Source organism: Cannabis sativa, chromosome 5 (assembly GCF_029168945.1).
Source record: "Cannabis sativa cultivar Pink pepper isolate KNU-18-1 chromosome 5, ASM2916894v1, whole genome shotgun sequence".
NCBI classification, from domain to species: Eukaryota; Viridiplantae; Streptophyta; class Magnoliopsida; order Rosales; family Cannabaceae; genus Cannabis; species Cannabis sativa.
Window position 1 is genome coordinate 25090833 of NC_083605.1, and position 11839 is coordinate 25102671.

The following is an 11839-nucleotide window of genomic DNA, read 5'->3' on the forward strand; positions in this document are numbered from 1 at the left end:
AACTAGAGCAAGTTGCTCATGTTCAATGAAGGGGGAGATTTGTAGTCTCAAGTTTTTTTTATATGGATTTATGGTTTGCTATGTTTATGATTCCAAAAACGTTTTTTTTTTGTTGTGCCATAGCTCTGTGTTACTGGATATCGTTTGAGGTCATTACTCTCTATATTTTTTTTTGTCATTGAACATGATCTGTCAAGGGGGAGATTGTAAGTGTCATTATTTTGACAGATTATATTAATAGTAAGTGCAGTCGTATTTGGTGTTTCTAATCTGATATAACTGCATACCAGCTTTCTGTTAAAGTCTGAGTGGGTCTGTTATGTTTTAACGGTTGGTTTTATTTGTTGATTAGGTCGATTGAACTATTGCCTATAAATAGCTAATTTCGTCTGTAAATGACTTAGCTAGCTAATTAACATTTTTGGGTTAGTTCTGTTATATCGTGTGAGTTTGTGTGGTATTCTGTATTGCTTGTTGATTGTTTTTCAAGTCTGATTGCATAGCTTGAAGATGACGTTCTATACCAGAAAGATCAGAGCCTGGTATCGTTGAGTTCAGTGTCATCTTCGTCATCAGATCTGAAGGGGTTTCAGGTTGAAGAGAAGTGTCGAAGACGAACTTAGCTGCAGCACAAGGGATTGTGTGCGTACAATCAAGAATCTTGATTGTTGTTGGTAATTCATTACTAATTGCTGCAAAGATTGTATTAAATTCCTAAGTGTGAACTGGAGATTGTAATACGAATCTTTTGGATTTAGTAGATGTTATTACCCTGGTTCGGGGAACCCAAGCACTAGTCGCCTGAGATTTGTTCACAGTGCAGATGAAGCTTGTAAATCATTGTGTGCTTTACTGCTTTATCTTCAACCTAGTTCTTGAATGCATGAGTTAAAGTTAAACAATCTAATCTTGATCAACTCGGTAACTTGAATCGATAAAATTGGATAGTTTGTTCTTTCAATATATGTGTACTACTAACTAGTTCATGCATGATTTATATAGATAGTGTAATTAAAATAAATAATTAATTCAATATCTAAAAAATTTAAATACATTGAACATTTACTTTGAATTGAAATAAGTTGAAAAATAAGCATATTATAAATATGTATTATTTTCTATTTCAAATAATTATATAATAAAATAATTAAAGTAAATTAATTTTATATCTAAAATTTTTAAGTACATTGAACATTATAATTTTAAAAAATTAATTAATATAATATGATAAAATTTTGAAATTATTAAATTAATTGAAATTTTAAATTAAATATAAATAAAGAAAATATTGCTTCTAAAAGATTGAACTCATGACGTTTTAATTGTTTCAAGAGTACTTATATTAATTATTATAATTTAGACATGTTATAGTTTCCTATAAGTATAATTATTGTTTTAAAAATAAATTTTATTAAAATTTTTTTTATGTAAATTTGAAAATAAAATATATATATAATTAAAATTAATTTTTTAATAGACATAAAATAAAAAGTAAAAAAATTATAGTTTGGAGTTAGATTTGAAGTTTTGTTAGTTAAATCTATAATTAATAATATTTAAAATTAAATTATAAATAAATAAATATATTAAGTATGGTATAGTTTTTAAAAGTTAATTTGAGTTATTGGATTAAATCAAAACTATAAATTATTATCCTTATTGATAAATATTTTACTCAATTCCTACTGTCATAGCTCGTAACAATAGGTGTACTACATGAATTTTGTAATTTTTTTGAAAAAACTTTTCGCCCTGAGAACCATACATAATCAAATTACAAATTAGGTATAGAAGCAGTCTTATCAAATATTTTTGGGCAACGCATGTATATCATGCTCATCATGCTCAAATTAACAGTTAATAGAAAACCGGCATATATATTGCTTTATTTTATTTAGAGAGAGATAATGAGCATATATTTTGTTGATGAGCCATGAAATAGACATGATTAAACTGCCCTGCTCTAGCAATTCCAAGCCTAAACCAATGATTCCATTTAATTCACACACAACGGGAACTTTTTTCAGATCACTTGTACTTTTCAAATATATAGCTTGATAATAATGAACTATGAATTAACATATATGTATATCCAAGGAAGGCTCTCTTATATATCTTTGTGAGTAATTTTTGTATCTCTTATTATCTAGTGATCAAGTAACGTTGCTTATTAATTTGTGGTCATCATCGTTTCCTCTCGCTCATCCCCTCACATCTGATTTTCTTACCAGGTAATCAGCTATATTCGTATTAGTAATTAATTAAAAATGTATTCTTAAATTTTTGGTGTGTGTATTATTTGTACTTTGAACATGGCACTTTTGGAAATAATTATAATGTATATACAATACAACAAAAGAAAAGGAAAAATTTGTTTGAAAATAAGTAAGTTATAAGTGAACAATAATGCAGAATATGTATCATCATTGATAAGATGATAAACCATTTCGTGTGTTTGAGATATTAATGTATAAATAATTTCTAATTTGAGATATAATATATTATTACCTGATTACAAATACTCTGCAATTACTTAATATTGATAAAGTGTAATTTTGAATCGACTATACATGTTTGAGACCTTATATCGCTAGGCTAGGACTAAGAACATATATAGTATTTACTTAGTCCTTTTAGCCTACGATCAAAGCGAGGCTTAAGGAAATAATCACCTTAACAATTTTAGAGCTGTGTATAAAATGCAGGAGGTTTTAAGCAATAAAAAGGCGGTGAAGTGGCGCCATTGAAAAGAAACAAAATAAAGATCATAAAAGGTAATTGGTGGTCTGACTCTAATTTAATGAAAATGAGGGGGAAAGTCTTCTCAGGAAAGGCTGCGTTCGCGCTTTGCATTGCTAGCTTTCTTGCCGGTTCGCTCTTCACAAGCCGTACCTATAATTGGGCTCATCAAGATGATAACGCCCTGTCACTGCCCCAACCTGATCTGTCTCTAATAACAAGGCCTCGAGACTGTGATAACAAGCAAGTACGCTATTTCCGCCTCTTAATCTACACTACATCATCTCTTTATGCTATTTATGATTCTTTTGAAATATTTCTAGCAGAAATTGGTGGAAGGAAAGACTGAAGATGTCATGGATGAAGTTACCAAAACTCATCAAGCTATCCAGTAAGCTACACATATACTACTTGTATCATGATCTTATTAATTATTGAAAGCTAGTAATAATTATGTATTATAGGTCACTAGATAGAACAATCTCAACACTGGAAATGGAGCTAGCAGCAGCCAGAACAAGCCATAACGAAAGATCAGATTCACTCACATACAATTATAGTACTTCCAGTACTCATAGCATTAGTAGTAGTAGTACTACAAAGAAAGCATTCGTGGTGATCGGAATCAATACGGCATTTAGTAGCAAAAAACGAAGAGACTCAGTTCGTGAAACGTGGATGCCAAGAGGGGAGAATCTAAAGAAGCTTGAAAAGGAGAAAGGGATCGTAATAAGATTTGTGATAGGGTACAGTGCCACACGAGGTGGAGCACTAGATAAAGCCATCGAAGCAGAGGAAGCAGAGCACAGAGATTTCCTGAGGCTGAACCACGTAGAGGGATATCACCAGCTCTCAACCAAGACCCGACTCTATTTCTCCACCGCCGTCTCGCTCTGGGATGCTTTCTTTTATGTCAAGGTGGATGACGATGTCCACCTCAATGTGGCTACCCTTCTAACCACGCTTGCTAAGCACCGATTCAAGCCCAGAATCTACATTGGATGCATGAAGTCTGGCCCTGTTCTTTCCCAAAAGTCAGCACTCATTATTTTTATCTACTTAATTTTCTGTTTTCTCATTCGTTTGTGGTTTCGAATATAATTTTTTTTTGGTTAATGCAGGAGCGCTAAGTACCATGAGCCAGAACATTGGAAATTTGGAGAAGAAGGGAATAAGTATTTCAGGCATGCCACTGGTCAAATCTATGCCATATCTAAAGACCTGGCTTCCTATATCTCCATCAATCTGTAAGTAAATAAGCATTCGATTCAATAATACCAATGATATTTTTCTCTTGTAAGAATAACACCACGATTTTAAGTTTTAAAGAAAGAAAAAATGGAAAATCTACACCTACACACATTATGCTTAAAATCATTTAACATAAATAACCAACATTCAAAATTTAATTATCCAACTTCATTATACCTACTTCATAATTTTTTTTTTTATTTCTATAATGTATATATTAATATACTACTACTTTCCCTACTAAAATCTTATGTAATTACTTTTACTGTCGTTTGGAACAAGATACCATAAATAAATGTGTTGTTATTTTCAATTTATATTTTGGTATTAGATACGATTTAGTATACTAAGTTCATTTGAAATTCAAAGATTGTTAGATGGTTGATAGTAGTTTTTGTTTTGATATTGGATACAAATTTAACATCTACTTGTCTGTTTTAGTTTGTATTTGGTATTACATACCAATTTGTTTATGATAAATGTTGTCTTTTTTTTATTGTGATACATTTGATATAATTTGATACAATTTAGTATTTTAAGTTCGTTTGAAATTGAAAATTACAAGTGATCAAAATTGATGATGAAAATAGTTATGATAGTACTTTTTGTTTTGATATTGGATACCAATTTAACATCTACTTGTCTTTTTTAAATTATATTTGGTATTAAATATGATTTGGTATACAAATTAATCCATTTGAAATTGAAAAATTACTAGAAGATTAAACTAATAATAATAGTACTATGATAGTATAGTTTTTACTTTGGTATCTTATACCATGCAAGTTCGATTGTACTTTTGAGTATTCAATGGTTTTCTATGTTCATTTAAAATAAAAATATTACTCCTTACAAATAAATATATTAATATTTATATATATTATTAAGTAGTTAAAATTGAATGATTGATAATGATGTATTTATAATAAGACTTTGGTCTTTATCAAGTTTATTACATAATGGTATAATAAATTTATAATGATGCTTTCATATATTATATAATTTGATACTCGTTGGTATTCTATACAAATCTATACTATTTGACATCTTATTTCATTTATATAATATTAATAAGCCTACCTACCATATTATAAAATATGATATTGTGTACTATTATACAGTTTTGTATCCAAAATAATTTTTTTCTTGTCCTACAATATATTCTTATTTTACACCTTCTTCTTTAATGTAATGAAGAATCGCTTAACAATGTTTTTATTAACCGGCTAAGTATTATACACTAAACATGTAGAATATTCAATCAGATATTTTATTATTACATTTAATAATTATTCCTTTTGTTTAGTGTTTTATATATTAGGAAGTTTTCTCTATAATGAGATGTGACTACGTGTTATATCGCTTATTATTATAAAAGGATAATTACACAAGTTATTATTTTTTTTGTAAAAAAAATACATTTTTACGAGTTTTTTTTTTATATATATTTTTGTGATTTTTCATAGAAATAACATGAAAACAAAAGAAAATTAAATAAAAGTAATATGAAAATAACATTTAAATAACATCAAGATAATAACAAAAATAACATACACATAACAAAAACTCAACAACAAATTAATAAGATAACAACATAAAAACCGTATTTTCTGTAAATAAAATCAAAAAAATCGTAAAAATATTTAAAATTCCATGAAATTCTATTTTTATAATTTTTTTTTTTTTATTATTTTTGTGTATTTGTGAAATTATTCCTTATAACCAATTTGATTGACAAATATGAATTTTGAGTTGATGACCTGCAATTGCAGGCCCATTTTGCATAGATACGCAAATGAGGATGTGTCATTGGGGTCCTGGTTCATAGGCCTTGAAGTGGAGCACGTCGATGACAGGTCTATGTGTTGTGGGACACCTCCAGGTATCTCTACTTTCTATTCTTCTCATTTCTTACATAATTTATATTCGACTTTTGTCTTTGAAAAATATAAAAAGAAAGAAAAAAGAAAAGAAAAAAAGTAATTTTTATATCTGCCGTAAATTTATGACATTTTTGGAAGAAATCAATAAATAAAATATATCATTATCAGTGGTGACATTAACATACTAGGCGATTTGTGATAATTCGTAGTAACAAAGTAAATAATACGAGCAAATAAAAGAGAGTAGAAGGTTTTTAAAAAAAATAGTGGGGTGATAGGCATAGTTTTGTGGTTTCATACTTCTTCTCGTAAGAAGAAGGTTACAACTTACAAGTTTGAATCCTCTCATCCCAAATCTAATATCAAAAAGAAAAAAAAAAGAATAAAATAAAAAATAACAATTACTAAGTTGTTTTAACTCTCATATTCCAGTACCTTTGCGGAATAAAAACTCCCGTATTTCAGTAAAGGAACTGGATATAGTAGCTATATCAACTCATAAATAAATTATCTTAACATTTTGAATTGGTTAAATATTATTTTGGACTTTATATTTTGCAAAAATTATTAATTGGATCATCTATTTTGTTAAATGATAAATTGGATCATGTATTTTTTAAAATTGTACAAATAGGACTCTAAACGGATTTTTTGTCAAAATAAAATTTAATAATAATTTCATCTAGAGATATTATGATAAAAATAGTTACATTTTCTGTATCTATTCGTGTTAAAAATTGTCTTAAAGTTGGTTATATTAAAAAATAAAAGTATTGAAAATTGAGTTCAGAGTCTTATTTTTATCATTTTGGGAAATATAGGGTTTATTTTGTCATTTAACAAAATAGAGGATCCAATTTGTAACTTTTGCAAAACAGAGAGTCCAAAATAATATTTACCCTTTTGAAAAATCTCTAGCTCTTTATTTTTATTTGAAATATTATCGGTGAAACTTTTTTAATATTTACAATTATTATGCATATGACTAATAAAAAAAAGTATAAGTAAAAATACCTTATTTTACAATTTTATTGTAGTCATACTTATTTTTTTGACAATAAGTATTAACTCAAAAATATATAGTAATATATTATTGAACTATGCATTAAATTAAAAAAATAACAACTAAAATTTGTAATTAATTGCCACTGTTGCTGAATTAATTAGCACATATACTGTTCCTTCAACTTTATTGTAACAGGTATACCAATAACAAAGAGGAAATTACACTCTATACCCTTTTTATAATATTTTTTTTTTATTTTTATCCTCTTTTCTAAAGTCTATCATTTTTACCTCTTTTTTAAACATTGTACCAATTTTGCCCCTGTCACTTCAAGATACTCTCCATGTAGACTCTCTTATGTCAGGGTATTTTAGGTACAATACATATAAAAAGAGGTATGTTTCAATTAAATATAAAATTAAAGGTAAATTTGATTAATTGATTAATAAAAGTGGTATTTTTCAACTTACCCCTAACAAATACATATACATGTCAACAAAAATAAATAAATAACAAATGCATATATTTTTTTCAATATTACACTGATGCACACTCTTTAATTTTTATTTTTTTTCTCTTTTTTGCATCTGACACTATATTTCTCCTTCTCCATGCATTTGTACTTACGACCTTTTGTCATAGCACCTTTAGATCGGATTATAATTAAACTTTATTTTGACAAAAAATCAATTCAAGGTCCTATTTGTACTATTTTAGAAAATACAGAGTCCATTTTGTCATTTAACAAAACATAGGGTCCAATTAGTAACTTTTATAAAACAGAGGGTCTAAAATAGTATTTACCCTCATATATATATATATATATATTTATATATATAATCATACTCTTATTTTGTGATGTCACCAAATTATTTTTTTTTTCCACACATATATAATAGAACAAATAATATTATTAAAAAACCATTAAGTTTAAAAAACAATTCTTTTTATTTTATTTTTTTAATTTAAAAAGATACTTTTACTACACATCTAACTTTTTAGTCTCAAAAATTGCATCACTGCAATCTATTCTTTAATGTGATCATTTTAATATGCGGGAAATATATATTTTTTTTATCATAATCGAAGAAGATGACCAAAATCAAAAGTAACATGTTAGTTTCTTAATCTTTAGTTGACCATTAATATTTAGTTAACCAAGTAAACAATATTTAAATCACTATATATCAAACAACTTTATAAGTTACTAAAAAGTATTTTTTATATATATTTTGTTGATAAATAAATAAACAATATTTAAGTTTAAATAAAAATTAATGTATCAAACAACTTTATAAATTACTAAAAAATATTTCTTTTTCTTATTTTTATATTTAGACATTAAGTAATACTTATTTAATAGGTTTATAAACTTATTTTTATAAAACTATTTTAATAAGTTTATAAAATAATTTGTAAATAAATTGAATAGTATCTAAAACATCATATGTGTTACATTAAAAAAAAAATAACCTCAATGTATCTTAAACAATAAAATAACATAATATAACCTTAAAATATGTATATAAAAAAAACAGAAAAGTTTCTTTTAATATTAGTCTTCTTCTTTAGAGATAGAAAAATATATATTTCTCACATATTAAAATAGTTATTTTATTATTTATATATGTGTAAAATCTAAAATAATTTTTTTTAATAGAAAAGTAAGTAATTGATATCTTATTCACATCAAAAGTAATTAAATGGTTACTTTTTTCAAAACTCAATTTTTGGAATCGAGAATTTTCTAATTTTTACTATTTTCGGTATCTATGCTGATATGGAACACCGATATTTGTGTAAATAATTTTCTTAAAGGTGTTTTTGTAAATAAAATTAATTTTAGGTATAATATTGAAAAATTCCTATTAAATAAGTTAAAGAAATATGTAGTCACATATTTTTGAGCTAGCACTTAACGGGCTTAATTGACACTTAACAACTAAAAAAATATATGACTGCAACAAAATCGTGAGATAAAATATTTTTACTGTTACTTTTTTTTAATTATGGTTATATATATAATAATTATAAATATTAAGAGAATTTTGTTACAAATATCTCTTTTGTTTTATTTTATTTTTTGGACAATTATCGTTATTTATATAAATATTTATGATCTTATGATTTGTTATAAATATATAATTTTTTATAAATATAAGTTACTTTTAAATAGATAAATAAATGATAAACAGTTTAATATGTAATAAACATATTTTTTTTGATAATAGTGTAAATGTTTATTTTCTATTTTAGTATAATTTATTATAAATATATATTTATTTTAATAAATATTTAATAAAAATAATAAACAATAATGTATTGATAATTTATATATCTGTTTCATTAAAATTAAGAAGAAAAACAAACATACAAGGTATAAATATATTTTATATCTACAATTAATTTATATTTTTTAACCAATATATATATTTATTATTAATAATATTACATGTTTATTAAAAAAAATAAAATGAACGATTTAATAAAATTAATTAAATAGTTAGAATATATATATTTTTTTAAAAAAAAATAAACATACAAAATATTTTTTACTAAAGAATAAGTATTTATTATTCCTATTATTTTAAATTAAAAAATATATATAAGTTTATTTTATGAATGACTAAGATTAATGTAATTTTTTTTTTAAGAAATCAGCTCATTGTGTTTTGCTCAACCAACTTGTACACTTACAACACCCCGAAACTTTTTATACATGTAATCTTTATAAACTCTCAAACCATTCTCTATCCTTCCTAAATAGTAAATATTTTCTTCGGCATTAATTCTATATCTTACACCTTCTTTCATTCTCTAAATTAATGTATTAATAATATATTAAATTTGTGATACAATTATGACAACAAGATTGACCAATTAATAACAATACTTAATCAAATTAGAGTATATAAGTTTATTACCATATATAACTTGCACATTAAAATGAGAATATGTTTCTCATTTAAAGAAATTTACAATTATTAAAACTGCTACACATTTTTGATACGTTGGTAGATTGTCAATGGAAAGCACAAGAAGGAAATGTTTGCGTGGCATCGTTTGATTGGCAGTGCAGTGGGATATGCAATTCAGTGGACAGAATGAAAACAGTCCATGACTCCTGTGGAGAAGGAAACAGTGCCCTTTGGAGTGTTGATATATGATATTTATTCTCTCATTTATTTTTTATTTTTCAACTCCTTTCATTCTCTCTTTTCTCATGTTTCTCAACCTTATTTCCTTTACTGTACTCAAAAAAAAAAAAAAAAAAGCCACATTTTCTTTACTACTACATTATAAACAATTAAATAAAGCAAGACTCGCATAATATTTTACATGACTCTAATTAATCTCTTTGGATATGTAGTATGCTTTTCATATTTTCTATTTATTTAGGGTTTTATAGTCTCTTTACTATGATTTTGTTTTTCTTTTCTTTTTCAAAACCTATTTATGATATATATTTTTAATCTGGAACAACTTTATTATCATATTTTTTTTTTTGAATAACCTTATTATCATATTTTAATTAGCGATAGTTTGTGAATGATATGATTAATTAGTGTTTTTGCTTTATGGGATATTGGTAAAAATCTATTCTATATAAAATGTGGTTATATAACAGAATTTTTAGTTTATGAGAAATTATTGGGTGATTTTTTTTTTAAATAAAAAAATAACAAATTATTAGATGTTGTCAGGTCAGCATCCATGTACTTAGTTAAACCTAAATATAATTAATCCAAGTATTGCAATTAATAATAAATTTGTTCATATTATTTATTTTTTTATTAAAATTATTTTAAATTTTGATATTTAGAATTAGTTAAATGTTAAATATTATTTTAAATGAAATTTGAATGTTTTGATAGTTTAACCAGATGAGCATTTTCATTAATTCTAAGATAAATTTAGGACGAATAATAATTTTTTTTTAATTACTATTACAAAGTATAATAGTAATTTTTGTTTTCATTTAAATCACTATTATGCTTTCAAATTTCAATGATTATCACTACATTGAATATTATTAATTTTAAAATTATGATATTAAAACTAAAAACTAAAAACTAAAATAAAATTAACATACGTGACTTAGCACGTAACATCTATCTAGTATATAAATATATGGGATAATTATTTTGGACACTCCTATTAATCTGCATTGTCTAGAGAAAATTGAGCTGAAGAAAATTCAGGTGGCTTATAGTTCAAGATTAATTTTATTTCTTATATTTTAAGAGTTATAATTTTAGAAATATTAAGTGTATGTTTGGTATCATAACTATAAAACTATTTTTTATTTTTAAAAATAGAAAATTATTTTTTGAAAACAATTAAGCTTGTTTGGCCTTATTTTTTTTAAAACAATTTCTAAAAAATAAAATTACAAAAATAAGAATTTTGAAAACAACAAAATGTTGTTTTCTATTTTAAAAAACAATTCACTTTTGATCAATATTATTTTAAAAAATAATTCACTTTTGATCAATATTATTTTTAGAAAATACTAACCAAATGTGACTTGTGTTTTGAAAACTTCAAAAGCTATTTTTTTGTTTTTATTTCTAAAAATACTTTTTTAAAAACAAAAAACAGAAAATAATATCAAACATGCTCTAAATTGTTATCTGGTTTCTAATTCACTATTTATTGTTTTCAACAATTATGTTCTAATAGTTGATTACTTCATGCATTGCGTATGTTATACATGAAATACTATACAATTTACTGTTTCGATAATCATGCATATGTAGAAATATAATTATTAGGATTGTCGTATATATTTTATGTGTATTGCATTTAGTGAAATCAATAGCATAAAATATTAGATTCTTTTAAATAGTTTAAAAAACTTAATAATTCACACCAAGTGACTTTCTCCTAAAGTAAGTCATTATTTTAATCAGTATTTTCAAAATTGTTTTCAAAAATTAAATTTGTAATATGTTATGCC

The 11839-nt window shown here is 24.8% G+C and overlaps 1 protein-coding gene across 4 annotated transcripts; it reads left to right on the plus strand.

The window, feature by feature from the left end:
* The first annotated feature begins 1839 nt into the window (after nt 1–1839).
* Nucleotides 1840–10228, plus strand: LOC133037857 (probable beta-1,3-galactosyltransferase 8). Of its 4 annotated transcripts, none has more exons than XM_061115540.1 (7): nt 1840–2231; nt 2706–2986; nt 3063–3130; nt 3204–3773; nt 3861–3986; nt 5763–5872; nt 9898–10228. In XM_061115540.1, the coding sequence occupies exons 2-7, from the start codon at nt 2801–2803 to the stop codon at nt 10044–10046; spliced, it is 1209 nt and encodes a 402-aa protein (XP_060971523.1). In that variant the 5' UTR covers nt 1840–2231; nt 2706–2800; the 3' UTR covers nt 10047–10228. The 4 variants fall into 4 exon arrangements, with proteins under 4 accessions (XP_060971523.1, XP_060971524.1, XP_060971525.1 ...); XM_061115541.1 differs by having other exon boundaries at nt 1843–2231; nt 3066–3130; XM_061115542.1 differs by having other exon boundaries at nt 1843–2119; nt 2687–2986; nt 3066–3130.
* The last annotated feature ends 1611 nt before the right edge of the window (nt 10229–11839 follow it).